Here is an 18,982-nt window from a genome sequence, read left to right as displayed (position 1 = left end):
CATTGGGTAGCAGGCACCACAGGTTTAAGAAAAATTGTGGAAAGAAAACTTAAAACTGTGAAAACCTGCCCTTTGAACTTAGTTTTCCCCTGACGACAGGGGGAACACAACCCCTCTGATTTGGTTTTCTCAATAGATCATCTCAACGCTCTTCAGTGGTGCAGAGCTTAAGAACCACCCTTCTCGAATATTGTCAGACATGAATTAGAAGTTCTGCAGACTCTTTTACATTTCCTCCTTAGTTTCTCAGGAATCTCAGAGTAGGAACTGTAGCCATTTAACTATATGCATTTTTTTTTTGGCCAGTCAGGTGGGAGCCAGAGTTTCTATCAAAAGGGGTTGCAGGGATTCCCAGATATTCTGTCTTAAGAAAAGAGCTGGATGGCTGGGGAGAAGAAACCAAAGAAATGCAGCCCAAGGTAGATTATTTGGGAGACAGAAATTCCATGATTTGCATTTTAGTATTAGAACAGAAAATGGCAATATCTAATTGTACCCTTTTTCCCTTAGTCCTTGTACATTGCTTGGCACGTGAGAGGTTCCTGATAATCATTGAATTAATGTTTCCACTCATTTCTTGCTCTATCAGAGTGAGATCTGCAGAATCCAGCACATGCTGTTTCTGCCTACCAACCTTAGCTTCATTTTTTCCCCCTTAATTCTATCCCTGCCATCTCGTCCACCTCTGCCCTCTTACTTCAGCAAAAATTAAAAGCAGTCTGTACTTCTCACTGAGAACTCGTGGTTCTTTCTGACCCCAGAGTACCACTTATTTTCCTTACTAGTGATGAACTCACAGGATCATAACTTCCAGTGAACCTTCTCCTAAATAGCTTTTCATTCAGGTTAATGTCAAGGCTTTATATTCCATATCTCTGTTTTACTTCTGCTACTGACCTGCTGGTTTATCTCATAGATAGGGAGATATTATTCAATGTTCGCAAACGTGTGTTGTTCCTGAAAAAGCTTTATGAGATTTCGATCTTTGTAAACTAAAAACAGTAGCCACCTGGCCTCAATATGCTGTCCAGAGGGGCATATTTATTGTGTATATAAAAGCATGAAACACTGAGATCTGAATCTGCTTCGTGGTAAAATGAACTGAGCTATGTGGGTTCAACATTCTAAGATGCCAGCCTCATGTGGCAGCAGAGCTGGGAAAGCCCAACTTTGTGGTTTCAAGGCTGTCAGGAAAGGAGAGGAGAGATGTCAGGAAGGGAGCATCTTTTTTATTTTTATAGAGTATCACACAGATAACAAGTGATAGAACAGAACTCAGCCTCAGGAACACAACCCTATGGTTTAGAAGAAAATGCCCTAAAAGTTACAGGTAATCATCAGGGTGATACTCAGTTTCGTAAACAAGCCATCAAAGTACCAGCGGAATTTTTTTCCCATTTTTATGTGCCCTCTTTAGTTGACTACCATGCCTTTCCTTTACAGAGTGTTGTCCGCTGCCTGTGGCATCCAAAGCTGAACCAGATCATGGTGGGGACTGGAAACGGATTGGCTAAAGTCTATTATGACCCCAATAAGAGTCAGAGGTATTTCATAAGTATTGCCTGTTTTAGATGGATGACAGCAACTGGGGGAGGGTTTTCTTTTTCCACCCCCACTTTTATTTATTTCCCTCTTTGATGGGGATCCACCCTTTTAGAAAACGCAGCTGGCACAGAGTAAAGCCTCAAACTCCTAGTATTGTGCTTTAAAGAGGATTTGGATATCTCCCTTGATCCATACAGAATTCAAAGTGAAAGTTTCCTGGGGATTTGCAGTTCTTTAGCTGAAATGTTGAGTGCAAGGGGGGGAAAAAGGCCTGCCCACTTTGCATACCACCCTGGACAGTGGCATTAGCAGTGATGCATGTAAGGGATTAACAAAGCAGGGAACGAACCACTTATAGGAAGTGGAAACGGCTAGTCCGTTTTTGTTCCCTTTCTGTTTGGGCTTTTATCAGGTGCCGGCTTGGATGTTTGGCAGGGTTGTTCTCTGCCGGCAGAGGAGGACAGCACAGCTACTTTCCCCTTCAATCCCATGTCTGTCCCAAAATGCCGAATTTAAGCATACCAGTGTGCTTCAAGGATCCGAAAACTTCACTAGAGGCTCAGTCAGTCTCTCAGTTACTTCTCTTTTCCTTGGGCACAAAGGTAAACATGTGTCCCCAACCCCAAAAACAGATGGTTTTGTTTCTCTTTGTTAAGGTATAGTGAGTGATTAGCTCTTTCTTTAGAGTAAGCCTTGGCTAGCTAGTACTAAAATTCACATGTTGTATTTACTGGAGTCCCCCATAAACCTGTTTTGAGCTCCCACGTTCTTTCAGGGGAAAGGAAACCCATCCTCTATTAGTGAGTATGTATTGACTATAATTTGGCTCTGAATAGAAGCCGACAGTCCTGTTTCCTTCAGAATTTTCTGGAGTTGGAACCTTTGCCCTATAAAATAAAGTTATATATTGTGGTCTTTAAGAACAAATAGGATTTTGTTTGTTTTTTAATAAAGAAATTGAAAATGCTAATGTAATTAAGATGAGAGGCGGGAGTCTCTTTTACTTGAGAAAATAACGAACCCCATTTGATAGCACCCTTTAGAAGATTCCTATCTTTGGAATCTTTACTTTAAGAAATTTGCTTCTTTGTTTTTGTTTCTCCTGAAACGGATGCTCATTATTGCTAAGGAGAAGTGAAGTGTTCTAAGCACACTTTTGGTTAATCCCACACATTCTTGGGCTGTAGCCCCTTGGCAACACTGCCAGGCTGACTCAGTTCCAGATCACTTGTACTCTTGTATTTGAGTTGTAGACAAATGCCACTTGGGCTGTAGACTACCTAGGTTGCTTTCATCTGAGACATAAACTAAAATTTGAACCCTATGACCTTTAGGGTGAAAAGGTTGATTAATGTTATTAATATCTCTTTAAGATCTTAATTATAGGTTATTTCTATAGATTTTTTAAACTGGCCTTTTGTTTTGCAGTGACCTTTCTAACCCTTTCACAGAGTAGTAACCACTGACTCAGACTTGCTTTCCCATACATTTAATCTCTTATCACCAAGGGCTCCATCTGTTGCCAGAAAGTCAAGGACTTGGTGAGGTGGTGTGTACAGAGCATGTTCCTGAAAGTATCTAATGCTTTTGACCTAGACTTTGTTTCTGAGACCAAATAAAGAAAATCGTTTGCTTTTACCCCTCTCAGGGGAGCAAAATTATGCGTGGTTAAAACCCAGCGGAAGGCGAAACAAGCGGAGACTCTAACCCAGGACTACATCATCACCCGTAAGTTGTTAGCATGGTTTCTCCATCATGCATCTGTTTCTGTTCTAGTGTGCTGTTGATCTCATGGCTTTAGAGACAGAAAAAGCCCTCCGAGTTCAGGCATATGTTACAAAATACCCCTTTCATGTGTTTAGGACTGGGGGTCATAAAATAGCTAACCCCTTTAGCTTCTGTGCCCCATCACGGAGACAGGGTTACTTCATGTAACTTTCAACCCAAAAGGGAAAAGCCTAAATTCTGTGACCATGCGATAGACTGATCCAGAGACCTTTAGATATAAAATGAACTACCTGGGGTATGATCAGAAATCTTACCAGGACAGAGCAGCTTCTCTCGGGTTTGTCACACAACCTCGTTAATCTGGCAGGTTTTTGTTTCCCAGAGTCACAGTCTCAGACCTGTCACAGGTTGCGGCTAGGCAGGAGATCTTGGATGCAGTAGCAGTTGTCATTAGCAGATGCCCCTGTGGACTTTTATCAGTGGCTCCGTCTAAAGACCAGGGGGCGCTGCACTGCTGGGTTTTCTCCCTGGTGGTTGGTCTCATGTAAGACCATGTCCCTTGGAGCTGATGATCAGTAAAGAGATCCGGTGACATTTTTTGCATGAGTAGAAGTGTTAAAGTCGGTGTCATAACCAGTCTAACTCGTGTGATTACATGAGGCCTACTTAAATTCCTGCAGTCGTTTGAAGTGAAAAGCTATTTTTCCCCCTCCTAAAAATACTGTTGTGTCGTGTTGCCCGACAGAGTGACGGGTGGCTGTGTTTCAGCTCCCCTGACTCAAGGTAGGCATATTTTACTAGTGAGTGATATGGCCCTGGCCCAGGCTGGAAGTATGGGTAGAGGATAGGAGGGGTACTGGAAGTGTTTTTTAGGTGTTAACAGACATTTCTGTCATTCATACCATAAATTTACTTTAAACCCCTATTATTCCTTTAACTCCCCCAGTTTTCTCTTTTAAAGGGGTTTTAATTTGCACATAAACATTCGAAGAAATTATTCTGGTACTTTTTTTGGTCAAAAAAAGATATTTAATTCTATCCCCAATAGTCTTCTCCCTCTCCACCAGAATATCACACTGTTTCCCTTTTTAATACATTTTTTCTTTAATATTCTGAAATTTAATTCTGACATTGAACAACAACAATTGGACAAATATTACTTTGATTTTTATTCCTTTGTCGACCATACTGAAGAAGGATTAAGTCCCCATCAAGTCACCACATCAGGAGATTCAGGCACCTCCTTGCATTCAAGGCAACCTTTATCCCAGTTTCAGCGGGATAAGTGTTCCTCCCTTCTGGTTACTCAGTGCTGTCAACTCCTCCTGAGAGGTGGTCACATTTCAGAAATGTGTGAAGTGATTCCAGTGTTTATGAGGCATCTGAGGAAACTTCAGGGCTGACAGGCAAGCTGTTGGCATTATTCGCATTTGGGTCCTATAAGAAAAAACAAGAGGCAGTCCCATTAAGTGTTTCTTTTCAAAACCACAGAAATTAAGTTTAACTGCTGCCCATGGTTTGGGAGCTGGGGAGCCTCACCAATGTTTCTGTGACGGTATTTGAAGGCATTTCCTGAGCGCCATTAGTTGCCAGGAGAGGTGAACAGTGAGCCTGGTCTCAAACGAAATTGGCTAATTGGTTGCAGTAAGACTGTCTTTTATTATTAGATGAAAGCTGTCATTATGACTTCCATTTCATCTTCATTTACTCATGCGTTAGCTATGTTTTTGGATGGAAGGGTTATTATCATAATGAAATTTTTCAAATGTGACTTCTCGTAGCTCATGCCTTGCCTATGTTCCGCGAGCCCCGCCAGCGGAGTACAAGGAAACAGCTGGAGAAGGACAGACTGGATCCCCTGAAGTCTCACAAACCCGAACCTCCTGTAGCAGGCCCAGGTGACCGTGATCTAACTAGTGACTTGCAAAGGGGGTTGCGGGGCAGGGTGGGGTAATAGATACAGAATTTGGAAGATCTTTTGGGCCTAGATGCCTGTCTTCAGAGATTTTACTAAATAGGGGTTTTCAAACGTCTTCTTTTAACATCAGAACTTCTTGTGTAAAGATCTGATGCGGAAACCCAGTGCATAAACTGATAAAAATGGAGCTGCTGTGCTGAAGTAGAGAGGAAGCCCAGAGCCCTTTCTGCTTGGTCTCCAACTAGAGCCCTTTAGGTGACCTCGGTGGGACTCTGGGGCTCCTTGGGACCCAGTGTTAACAACCACTGCTCTCAATATTGGCTTAATATGCAACACTGGGTACTTTGAACAGAATTTAGGCTGGATTAGGTTTCACACAAGGCAGAAAGTGAACATCATTTAGTTCTGTGTTAATAAAATAGAGCTGCCCATTTCCCTAGAAGATGAATAAAAATCCTTAGAGTTTCTAAGAAAGTAGGTACCAGAAGAAAGCAAGGCAGCATTGGCTATCATATAGCACGTACCTTTACTAGAATCCCGTTTTCTGTTATCACCTGCATAGTTTCCGTTTGTCCTATGTTCACATGCTTAAAGCTTATGACTTGTTCATCCATGTGAACCTGAGTTCTGGACCTGTATCTGTTTGGCCTGACCCTTCAGCATTGAAAATATTTCATATACCAATCTCAATTTTTTTTTCCATTTTCTCTGCCACCATCCTAATCAGAGTTCCTAAATAATATTCTTGCCTGGATTATTGAAAAGCCCTTCTAACTAGGCACCTTCTCAAGTCTCTCTCCTCACCACCCTACCTTCGTTCATCTCACACACAGCTTTTATTCCCAATTCCTGTAGCTTTCGTATTGCTACTGCCCCCAAATCTTCATAAGCTTTACACTGTCCAGTTGCATTTCCAGAGATTCAGAGTTCTCTTCAGTCTGAATCTAATACACTTTTGAGCTTTACACCTCACCTCTCTCCTACTCTGATCTTCTCACATGACTGTTGGTTCATTCCTGCCCCCAAATGCCCAGTGAACTTCCCTCTTTCTGTACTTTTGTATTTAAACCATTCTGCTCATTGAAAATAACCTTCTCTGTCTTCTGAGTTCTCCCAAACTGGATTTTTCTCTTCCTACAGACCCCCTCCCCCCACCAGATCAGCCTGGAGAGCTTTCTCCTTCCTCTCCTTCCACTTAGTTACTGGCCATACAGATTCTTTGGCAGTTATTTCCTGCCTTATAAAATTAATCTTTTAGTGCTACTTGACTTTTCATGTGGTGTGGTTTTTTGTTTTTGTTTTTGTTTTTCCTTTTTTTTTTTTTTTTCTTTTTAATCTTCCTAAAAAGTCATACATCTTCTGAGTACTGGGAACCAGGCTGGCAGTTGGGGATCCAGTGGGGAACAAATTCCTGCCCATGTGGAGCTTCCTGTCCAGAGCAATTACAGTACAGTAAAATAATGTGAATCAGTCTGTTCATCTTGTTTTCTCTCCTACAAGGTACTTGGAAGATGGCAAGCCCTAAGATATGTTTGTTTAAATCTAAAATAGCACCTAATGATCATTGGTTGTTTTTATTAATTGAATTTCATGTGTTCATGCCTGAGGAATTTTTTAAGGCATACACATGGCAAACTATTTGTATTTCTTCCTACATGGGTGTCATTGTGTAAATTAAGCAACTAAGGCATAATAAAAAATGTCTCTATTTAAAAATGTTATGGGGCAGTTGAGGTTTGTTGATGTCCTACTTTGGTTTTGATGATCAAAATGAAAGCTGAAAGGACGATACTCAAGTACTCTTGAGATTTGTGTGCTTCAAGCCAGAGTCTGCTAGAAGCCTCAAGAGTGCTCAAAGCCTTGATTCTGCAGGGAATGAGAAAAATCAGGTAAACCTGAATCCCTGACCCTACTCTGTCATTCGTTTAACCGTCCGCCTCGGAAGCCAGCAGTGAGGGATTCTCAACCTTGTCAGATAAGCGCAGTGTACAAAAGGTATATGCTCACTCCATTTCTGGATTTGGTTTTTTTCCTTTGGAACAGGTCGTGGTGGCCGGGTTGGAACCCACGGGGGCACTCTGTCGTCATACATTGTGAAGAACATTGCTTTGGACAAAACCGATGACAGCAATCCCCGGGAAGCCATTCTGCGGCACGCCAAAGCAGCCGAGGACAACCCGTATTGGGTTTCTCCCGCATACTCCAAGTGAGGAAACAGCCTTCTAAAATGTAGTATGTTTAATGAATTGGGAAGAACAGAACGATGGCGGCTTTGAGGTTCTAGTTTCTCCATTTCTTTTTTATTCCTAAGCATGAGAAATGGCCAGGTACTCATGGTCCTGAAACCTAGGCATTTGTTTGTATCTGAGGACTCTAAACGGTAAATGTTTAAACCAGGCCAGTTCCATTAGATCTATAGCCTAGCATCAACCCATTATGTGAAACCCATTCTACCTGTGATAAAAAAAAAAGAAAGAAAATCACTGCCTGCCTGCATTATCTTAGTTAGGGAGGGTTAAAAGCAAATGAAAGGAAACAGTTTGTAGAATCTATTATTGAGGATTAACTTTTATTTGTAGAGCTGTGTTTGTAAGTAACACTTAAACATAGGCAGAGTAGAGCCTGCCTGCTCAGAGTCCCTCAACTAGCTTCGCATGTGTGAACATGTAGTGGTTCTTAAAAACACTAAACCAGCTACATTTACACTAAAGAACAGTAATATTGTAGAATTTTGGGGTTTTAAGTTTTTATTGTAAACTAACGTTAGACTTACAGAAAAATCGTAAAAGCAATGCAGAGAGTTCATGTATGCTATTCACCCAACTTCCCCTGATGTTAACACCTTACATGGCCGTAGTACAATTAATTGGCAACACCATGAAATTAACATGGGTACAGTACTGTTAACTGAGCTACAGACCTTATATGATTTCCCTAGTTTTTCCACTAATATCCTTTCTCTGTTCTACAGTCCTATCTAGGATCCCACGTTGCATTTAGTTGTTACTTTTCCTTTGTCTCCTCCAGTCGTAACAGTTTCTCAGTCTTTCTCATCTTTCATGACCTTGATGCTTTCAACGAACACTGGTTTTTTATTTTGTACACTTTGTCTCAGTTTGTGTTTGTCTGATATTTTCTCATGATTGGAATAAAACTATGCATTTTCGGCAAAAATAACACAGGAGTGATGTTATATCCTTCTCAGTGCATCACATCAGGGGCTTCGTGTCCCTCAGTCTGATGACTGGCGATGATAAATTTGATCACTTGCTTAAGGTGATGTCTGCCAAGTTTCTCCACTGTCAAGTTACTATCATTCCATTTTGAGTTAATAACCTGCTTGGGAGTAATATTTTAAGACTAGGCAAATCCTGTCTCTCAAACTTTTGCTCTCTCATTTTATCATGCATGGATAGATTTGCCTGCAGCAGTTACTACTGTGGTGTTTCCCTAGTGGTGTTTTCTTTTTCCCTCTTTTTTTCTACATTTATTAATTGGACTTCTACTAAAAGGAAGAATTGCTCCTCTCACATTTCTTTATTTTTCAAGTTTTTAAATATAAGTGTGGACTTTAAAATACTGTGGGTTAAAATCCAATACTATCATTATTTAGTTTGTCGCTCACATTGTTCCAGTTTTGGCCAATAGAATCTCCTTCAGAATGGCTCCTTTATTCTTTCAACAAGGTGTGTTTTTTTTTGGTTTGTTAGTTTGTTTGTTTTTTAGCACATCCTTATTTTCTGGCACCACAAAATGTTCCAGGCTCATCTTTGTTTTTGTTTTTGTTTTGCCACAGTCCTAGAATCAACCACTTCTCCAAGGAGCCCTGGCTCCTTTAAGTTGGAGAATGATGTTTAGAAACCAAGAGGTTGGTGCTAGATGTGCTCATTGCTACTAAAATGTCATCGCTTCTAGGTCCTCTCAGCCAGCAAAGCTCAGAAATACATGTATGTATACTAACCTACACATATACACACATATATATTTCTGTATGTATCTATCTGTATGTATATTTTAAATAGTATGAGTTTAAACTGATGCCCCTGATTTCAAACCTGTACCACAGGGTTCATTTAACCTTTTCCCTTTGCATATTTGTAACTTCTTTCTCCAATAGTGAGAAACCCAGCTCATATTATCTACAATATATTTACTTATTTGTTCAATTCTAGTCTACACCTAAAATCGTTTTAGAATTGCTAACTGCCACCCGCCCATGAGAAGCGCTTTTCCTAACTGAATTACAGCATTTGTGTACAGTTCTTCTTGTCTTTTTTTATCCTTACAGTGTCTAGTCAAGTTACTTAGCTCTTTTCTTCTCCACTCCCATCAGTGTGGTTATGTTATTCATTTGAAAATGAAGTTAGGCTTATTTTTAGTGTTTATATTCCTTTATTTTTTAGGGTGTGGGTAGGGTATAGGAACTGTCACTGTGGTGCTAGGGGTCAGAACTTTAAAAGAGATATACTCAGGGAAGTGTCACTCCCTCTTCGTCCCTGCTCCCCCATTCCAATACCCCTGCTTCTTTCAGTCCTTTTCCCACTCACCCCTATAGGTAACCACTCTCTTTTAAAGTTTCTGGTTTATCTTCTTTTGCACAAATGTGCAGATCTGTATTTTCTTATATTCCCTCCTTTCTTACATGAAGGTTAGCATGGTATAAATAGTCTTTTGGGCTTTGGGTTTTTTCGCTTAGCAGTATGCCCTGGAAATCACTCTCCATCAGTTCATAGAGCTCATTCTCATTCTTTTTCACAGCTGTATAGTGCTGCGCTGCATGGATGTACCATGGTTTATTCCACCACTCTCCTACGTATGGATATTTAGATTGCACCCAGTATTTTGCAATTACTAACACAGTAAATAAATTTGTGTATGTGTATTTTTGTATTGTTGGAAGCATATTCAGCTTTTTGTCTTGATGTTTTTATGTATTGCTAAAGTTTTCAATTACGAGAAAGCTGGACTCTGATTACTTTTCAAAACATTTTTATGCTAGAAGAAAACCAATTTTATAAACCAACTCAACTTACATGTTATATTGATATTGATCCCTTATCTGCTGATCATTATGAGCTACTTTGCATAAAAGTAAAACACACTGTCTTAGCTTGGGTTCCTTAAAAGCAGACCCTGAGATAAAGACTCTTACAAAGATGATTTAAGCCAAGAAAGTGCACAATATTAAACAGAGTTCCAGGGAGGGTCACTTTGGCTTAGTCCCACCAGGTGATCCTGGAGACCCTGGTCAGAGCACACAGTAACTGGAGTGTTTCACTCCAACATCTGTTGGTCCTTGGTGATGGCTAGAGATGGGACCAGGGGAGACATTTCAGGCAGTTCCAGCTATCAGGGCTTTAGCAACCTGCTGCAGCCCTCTGACAGAGAGAGGTCGGTGCTGCTGCTGCGAGTGAAAGCACCCTGCAGAAAAATGCTAAAGGGATTTGAGGGCCCCTGGTGGGGAGCACCGCATCCTTTGCTATATGTGTTGTAGCAGAACAGACTTTACTGTGTAACGTCAGTGGTGGATGTTTGCAACATGTATTAATAACCAGACAGTACAGATGGAACATCTCTGAACAAGTAGTTGGATAATATTACAACAGCTAAGAGGGTCATATCAAGGCTGGCCAGCTAAATAGTTTGCATGTAGCCTTCATTTGTATAGAATCTGTGTGTGTATAAGCTAATATATGTCAACACATCCTTGGCACTCAGATATGCTTATAGATTATGCCTCTGACACTTCTGTTTTTAATGGAGTAGTTATTTTCTGTTATTATTAGGGATCTTTTTATACTTCAAAAAACTTGTTTATAAGCATACCAAAAATTAGCTGAGGAAAGAAGAGTAAACAGAGCCATGGTTTAAAATTTGCCAAACATAATATGTATCATTTTGATAGCAAACTGCTCCAAATAGACGTGTGTACGTTTGTACACAAAGTAAATCATTGAGGTGTCTCCACAAATATTGAAATAATACTGTTTGCTGATTAATGATTGATATTAGCAATATATAATTCATAGAAAGGTGTCAGAATTACCACTGAAGAAAATGAGACACTGAGAAGGTAACTTTTAGAACCTACTGGATTGCAAGTTATTGCTAGAACCCAAACCAGGAACCTGGCCTTAGAACTTCCAGGTTATTGTTCTAACTTCTAACAGCTAATTATTTTGATAACAAAATTTTCACGTCTGAGATTTTAAGTAATACATGCACACAATTTTTTAAAAATCCAGCAATGCTAAAGCATAGACAGTGGAAATTTGAAAGCCTCCCTTTCACTTTAACCCCCAGTTCCTTCGTTCTACCACTTAGAGATACCCACTGCCGACAGGTTCTTGTATTTCCTGCCAGAGAGAGTCCATGTAAAAATGAGCAGACATATGTGTAGAAACATTTATTGTTTAAAAACAGGTATATAACATGTTTTACAAGCTGGTCTTTGTTTTTGATTGTTGGTTGGTTTTTTGCTTTATTTATTACTTGGGAGATTGGACTAGACCCATTCATGCATATCTAGCTCATGCTGTATACTTTCTTGATATTTTCCATTGTGTGATATATTATGCTTTTCTAAAACAGTACAGTATTGAAGGACATTTGCATTGCTTTCAGTCTGTTGTTATTATAAACAATACTGAAATTAATATCTTTCACCTCCTTGACCACATACGCAAAACTTCGAGAAATAGAATTGCCAAATCAAAAGATATTTGCATTTTAAATTTGTATAGATAGTGCCCAGATTTCCTCCAAAGAGACTTTTAACCAACTTATTCAGTGTATCAGAGCTTCCTTCCCCTTATCCTTTTATCTTTGTCAATCTGATAGGTGAAACCTTGTATTCCATCGTAGTTTACACTTTCATTAGAAATTTTCTAGGCATCTTTTCATATGTTAAAAGCCTCTTTTTCCTGTGAACTTTCTATTTATGTCTTTTGCCCTTTTGTCTATTGGTTGATTGGTCCTCTTCTTACTGATTTGTAAGAGTTCTTTATATTAAGGAGCTTAACCCTTTGTATGTCACATATTGCAAATATTCCTACTAGTCAGTCATTTTTTTTTTATAAATTTATTTATTTATTTTTGGCTGCATTGGGTCTTCGTTGCTGAGCACAGGCTTTCTCTAGTTGCGGCGAGCGGGGGCTACTCTTCGTTGCAGTGCGCAGGCTTCTCATTGTGGTGGCTTCTCTTGTTGCAGAGCACGGGCTCTAGGTGCACGGGCTTCAGTAGTTGTGGCATGTGGGCTCAGTAGTCGTGGCTCGCAGGCTCTAGAGCACAGGCTCAGTAGTTGTGGTGCACGGGCTTAGTTGCTCTGTGGCCTGTCGGATCTTCCCGGACCAGGGCTCGAACCCATGTCCCCTGCACTGGCAGGTGGATTCTTAACCACTGCACCACCAGGGAAGTCCCGTCAGTCATTTTTATTTTTACTTTGTTTATGCCATTTTTCCCCCATGTGAAAAAAATTTATTTTAATGTGGTCAGATTTAGAGGGGTTTGCAGGCATAAAATTATATCATATGCAAATAATGATAAATTCACCTCCTCTTTTCCAATTTTTATACCTGCTATTTCTTTATCTTATCTAATTGTACTGACTGGTACTGCCAGAACAATATTAAATAATAACAGTGAGGGCTTCCCTGGTGGCGCAGTGGTTGAGAGTCTGCCTGCCAATGCAGGGGACACGGGTTCGAGCCCTGGTCTGGGAAGATCCCACATGCCGCGGAGCAACTAGCCCCATGAGCCACAATTACTGAGCCTGCGCGTCTGGAGCCTGTGCTCCGCAACAAGAGAGGCCACGATAGTGAGAGGCCCGCGCACCGCGATGAAGAGTGGCCCCCGCTTGCTGCAACTAGAGAAAGCCCTCGCACAGAAACGAAGACCCAACACAGCCAAAAAATTAAAATAAATAAAATAAATAATAACAGTGATAGTGCACATCCTTTTCTTACTTTGAGCTTGAACAGGATTCGGTTAAAACATATGTAATTGCCCTTTCTGTAGATGAAAAAAAAGTCAAATATCGGCAATTTCATATTGTTCAATTTAATGGTATTTCTCTGTAAAGCATGACAGCTTTTGAAAACACACACATACAACATGTTAAAGAAGAATTCATCTCTTTTTATTTTATTTATTCATCAACAAAGATTTATTGAACACCTACAGTATGTCAGGTACTAAGTTGTGGTTTATGGAGCTTATATTCTAGTGGACAGAGACAGACAATAAGTAAATCTATACGTGTTAGATGGTAGCAAGTGCAGTGAAGAAAAATAAAATAGGGATAAGGGGACATAGAGTAATCAGGGAGAAGGAGGGGCGCTATTTTTAGATATGGTGATCAGGATATAACCTCTGCTAAAGTGATCTTTGACTTGAATGAAATGAGGGAATGAGCTGTGCAGATATCCAAAGGAAGAGCATCCTATACGAAGAAAACACTGTACAAAAATGAGAGGCATGTTCATCTGAAATAGATGCTGAATTTTATTGAATTCCTTTGTTGTATCTCTGTGTATTTCTGCTTTATTTTTGTTTTGTTTTGTTTTTTGGGGTTTTGTTTTGTTTTTGGCTGCACCTCATGGCTTGCGGGATCTTAGTTCCCTGACCAGGGGACCAGGGATTGAACCCATTCCCTCTGCAGTGGAAGCTCGGAGTCCTAACCACTGGAGTGCCAGGGAATTCCCTCTGTATTTCTACTTTGATCAATGAATATGATTATATTGCAAAATTCTAGTATTGAATCATCCTCACTTCTTTGGTATGACCCTCACATGCTTATGGTTTGTTCTTTGTCAGGTGTTAGGCTGCCTTCATAAAAATTTTGTATGCTTTCCTTTTCTGTATGTACTCTCAAACTGTTTTGAATACCATTAAATCTACTTTGTAAAAATTTGATAGAATTTACCCATAAAACTGTCGAAGCCTGGTGCTTTTGTGGAGGGGAGGGTGAGCAGTAATTCCTTAATTTTTCTCTTTCTTTTCCATCCCCTCATGGTAAGTAGACTATCTGGATATTCTGACTCTTCTGAGTCTGCTTGGTAATTAATATTTTCTTGGAAAAGAATTCATCCAGATTTTCAACCTTCTTTAACTAGAATTAATTGAAGCAGAAATTGGTTTTGTTCATTGGTTTCTGTTACCTAATGACATTTTCCTGCATTGTAGGTGGTTTAGTGATATCTGCAATTGAATAATATGCTAGTTTAATAGTAGCTCTGCAAAATGGGTAGAACAGGTATTGTCATAGCCTTACCTTACATGTGAGTACACTGAAACTTAGAGACTTGCAATTCACAATGATTGCAATTAGAATTAGACTTCATTTCTCTTGATCCCTAATTTAATGAGCTTTTCGGAGGACTGTGATCTCTCTTAATATACACCTTTCTGCTGCTGCATTTTGCTCCCATCTCTTTCCTTCCACTCAGTTTTGTCACCTCACATTTACTGCATACTAAGTTCATGGCACTGTCTGTGGCATGTGATTTGTTAGCCAGAATTGCAGTGCAGTTTCTCCTGTGTTCACCTGCTACAGTATACTGCTTACTGCCAAGTGGCAGTGTTTGAAGGGAAGCTAATATTTAAAAGGATCTTTTCATAAAGGTCACTGTAATCGAGAATGTGTGTCTGGTTGTTTTTCTTCCCTGCAGTTGACTTGTGTCAGTGATGAAATGAAGATTTACTGTATCTTGCTTTATCACATGAAAGCACAACTAGATATTACACAAATCTGCCTGCTTGCACATGACACTCACCTTTATTCTCCAGTGATGAGAACAAAGAGTCATTTAACGCTTTACCTTTATTGTTGAGTGTTTCAAGTTTCATTCCTGGCACTCACAATGTAACAACCATGAAGGTTTTAAAACACAGCGGGATCACAGAGGACTCTTGTTCAGCTATACATGGGCAGATTCACTTACAGTTTCTTGTCAAAAGATGTTGCTGGAGGGAGGGGAAAGGAGCTGGCTGGGGAGTGGGCAGGATGAAGATCCAGAATGCTATTAGCTTACACATCAACAGGGATAGTTGTGTGTGGGAACCTGAGCCCTGGCCAGTAGCCAGACAGCCTGACAGTTCTGTCAGCCATGGTCACTTTTCTTGCCAGATAAGCTGCCATTATTGCTGGTTCAGTCAATTTAATTTTCAGTGTGCATGTCTTGTCTGATACGGGATACGTGGATATGTGTGTATATGCATTAAAATATCATTCCCGTCTGTAAAGGATACGTTTAAGTCCTGTTGAGTTACTAGGCAGTATTTAAAGAGATCACTCTGGGAGTGAGTAAAGATTTATATATTATTTGTGCCAGGAAGAGACAGAAACCCACAGAGAAAAATATTACTTTTTTTTGTGAGTTACGGTTACATGACTGATATCACTGACCACCGTATTCCTGTGGAAGGACCAGTGTTTCTCAAAGTGATTTTGTGGACTGTCTGTGTCAGAGTTGCAGGTAAGAGTGGGAAAGTTAAAAATTCAGATTTCTAGACTTCACCCCAGCTCAATTAGACTGAGAGAGTGGGGCTGGGAATCTGCATCTAAAGAAGTTCTCCAGGTGATTATTTTGCACACTAAAGTCTGGTAATAATAAAAAAAAAAAAGTTATTATTTAAAATAAACTACAAGTGATTAGCCCTTCTGAAAATTCAAATGTATGGAATAGATTATTTTGATTATAGAGATTCATACTGAAGACAGTTTATTTACATAGAAGAGTATTTCCCCCAGGGTTTTTAAAAAAACAGCAAGCTGCTATGTTGTATTTAATATGCAAATTATTTTATCAAATATATTCCACATATAACTTTTGAAAATATGAAGTGAGGAACATCTGATAGCCAAAAGCAAGGTATGTGGTAATAATGACACTTTTATATGGTAATGTAAAAACTTTATATATTATTCATTTAATCCTCACAACAGTCGTATGAGGAAAGTGGTATTATTGCTCCAGTTTTACGTATGAGGAGATTGAGGCTTATAACTTGACCAAAGCCATACAGATAGCAAGAGGCAGAATTGGGACTTGAACACAGGTGGTCTGGCTTCAAAGTCAAGCTTCTGCTTTTGACTACTACAGTGTACTGCTTCTCATCACAAAGTAACTGGTAGTAGTTATTGGAAAAGTTGAATAATAGTGAAACCAAAAAGATTATTGTGTGGCATAGTGGAAGAAAGCTAGAGTAAGAATCAGAAGTCCTGGGGTTTAGTTCCTGCTCTGAGACTCACTTAACTTCACTGAGACTATTTTGCCATCTATGAAGTAAGAGAGTAGAGTTACACTAATGCCCAGCTTTCATATGTGTTTTTGAGTAGAAATTGTGGCACACCGTTATATGTTTCATAAATGTGAGCTTAGAGAGGGCATTTTGACGTTACCTGGGCTGCCTCAGGCCTGTGTGCTCTTCAAAGATTTAATCATTCTAACTTGTTTACCCACTTACTGATAAAGTAGCTAATGGTGATTTTAGAGGGTTCCTTTTGTTTTTCCCTCTTTTTCTTTCTTTTTCCCCCAGTTTCCACAGGTTTCATGTATGTCCCTTTCTCCACCCTCACCCAGTCTTTGAACTCTCACACAAGCATTATGAGTTAGTATGTCCTACTTAATGAGTCTGAGATGTGTTTAGCTATTTTCCAAAATATTATGTGTTCATTTCCTGAAGAAGATAGAACATTCTTTATCTAGAGATATCTTGTTGCCTCTCATCTTTTTATGCATCCCTAATATTTTTTATGTATAACTGAATCACTTTGCTGTACACCTGAAACTAACACATTGTCAATCAACTATGCTCCAACATAAAGTAAAAATTAAAAATAAGTAAGTAAATAAATAAATAAATAAATAAAAATTATCTTTGATTAGCTCTTCACCAGAAAGAAGGGACCATTTCAAGTGGAATCTTTTGGTCAAGCCTTTACTTAATCTTAATAATTCTGCAATTGTGATGACTGGGTCAGAGTTCATCTGGACCGCATTCATTCTAACAGGGTTAACAAGTGTGTCAGATTGTCAAGTCATGGCTATAATTGACTTTGGCTTTGAGGTTTTCCTTCATAATAAACAATGGGCTCTGAGCCAAAAAAGCTTGTGGTTGATAGTCACATACTGATGATTAAGTATTACAAGTGATTTCCCCTCATACTCATTCTGTTACCCTGGAGCTCACTTTATGCTTTTTGAATGAATCATATCAGGAGAATATCCATAACTAAAAAGAATTTGACCTGTGGACTTCCCATTGCAGCTAAAGACATTCTGAGACTTCTCTCTGGCCTGAGCACTCAAGGAGGAGTGTAGAAAGCCTAGGTTAGAGCTTAGAAGAGAAAGGACAGCCTTTGAATCTTTGAAAGGACACTTTGAATCCCTTACACAAACACTGTATCCAAAAAATGCCCTTCGAAAAGATTACAGAGGGAATTTTTATTCATTACTGACAGTTCTATGCAAAATTCCTCTGGATGGAAACATTGAAGGTGGTGGGATTCGGTTTCTGTTGGGCTTCTGTCATTTTTCTGTAACACACAGTTGCTGGAAAAGACTCCCTTTGTACAAATGACTTTGAGAATTCAGTTTAAAAAATGTTCTGAGGGGGAAATTAATCAGCACAAAGTATCAGCTATTCAGAATGTATAGATTTGAGAAAGACATTTGCTTAAGCTTTTATATGTACTTTATGAAATATTAACTATTAGCAAATGCAGAGTTTACTGAAGCTAAAACAGAAAACCCGTCAGCCCTCCTCTGATTAGTTTATTTAATGGTTAGCAGTAAATAACTATGTTGCTATCTAATCTGCTCTCCTTTTCTTGGTAACTCTAGTTAACAAGATGACATATATAGTCAAGTGAAAAATGTTTACTATTTGTCAAGTGAGTTAATCAAACTGGAAAATACAAGTTTCACATCAGCCTTCTGTAAGTTTAAGTTTTCGGTTAACACTTAGAAAAATGGGTAAACGTGGACAGTAAATCAATGAAATAAATAGTCTGGATAAAGCTGATTTCAATAAGGTGGATACTTTAATGGTTCTCAGCGAGGCTTACCTTATCCCCATTAACCTGTTGAGCACGCACAATGCTTTGGCTTAATGGAATGTTCCCCTTACCTTCTTCTTCTTCAGGTCAGTCCCTTTGTAGGCTTTCGTTTTGGGCAACTGAGGTAAATCTGCCATGAGGTTGTAAATTTGAGTTGACAACTTCCTGTCTCTTGACAAAGGAGGTAATAGAATTACTCAGGAACTGCTTAAGTAGGAGGAGACAGGGAATGGCTGGTAATGGAAATGCTTTCTTGAAGCAGTAGAATATGTTTTTTGCACATTATTTATTTATATGTGTATTTCTTGAGTTACTGCCATGTCTTCAGTGCCCATTTGGTTTGGTTTGTTCTACTTTTCCTCATGGAAGCACCCAAAAGAGTCTATGTGAAGATCAGTGTATAAATTCCATTTCTTCAAGCAGCCCAGAAAGGAATACATTTTATGTGGCCAGTGACAAGGTTAGAAGGGGCTTAGAGGGTTTTGTTGTTTATTTGTTGGTTTCCTATTGGTTTTAAAAGTAGGAATTTCTGGACCAGCTTTTAAGTGCTCTCAAAACATTTTATCTTTTTGTATGTGTCATTTGTATGTGTTTTGTATGTGTCATTTTGTATGTGTCTCCTGGTTCTGTTCCTAACTCTGCTGGAAGCTGTCTAATCATCTCTGTTCTTCATTGTCTTGAAAAGTGGTGACTAAAGAAGTCTGTTTTAAATGCCCTAAATAATCCTGAAT

At 39.3% G+C, this 18,982-nt stretch overlaps 1 protein-coding gene and 1 long non-coding RNA gene across 3 annotated transcripts in view; both read left to right on the top strand.

Moving 5' to 3' along the window:
* Nucleotides 1-18,982, top strand: part of LOC309656913 — a 542,283-nt gene that overhangs the window by 278,903 nt on the left and 244,398 nt on the right. The gene's annotated exons all lie outside the window — the stretch shown is intronic.
* The window catches only part of WDR70 (WD repeat domain 70), a 302,933-nt gene that overhangs the window by 275,933 nt on the left and 8,018 nt on the right, over nt 1-18,982 (top strand). For both annotated transcript variants that reach the window (XM_082453730.1, XM_082453729.1), the window contains 4 exons: nt 1,444-1,544; nt 3,194-3,273; nt 5,055-5,171; nt 7,235-7,397. In XM_082453730.1, the coding sequence (XP_082309856.1) occupies nt 1,444-1,544; nt 3,194-3,273; nt 5,055-5,171; nt 7,235-7,397 (461 nt within the window). The remainder of the gene's footprint in view (nt 1-1,443; nt 1,545-3,193; nt 3,274-5,054; nt 5,172-7,234; nt 7,398-18,982) is intronic.

This window comes from Balaenoptera physalus (genome assembly GCF_965194825.1).
Source record: "Balaenoptera physalus genome assembly, chromosome: 3".
NCBI classification, from domain to species: Eukaryota; Metazoa; Chordata; class Mammalia; order Artiodactyla; family Balaenopteridae; genus Balaenoptera; species Balaenoptera physalus.
This window is presented reverse-complemented; position numbering and strand designations above follow the sequence as displayed.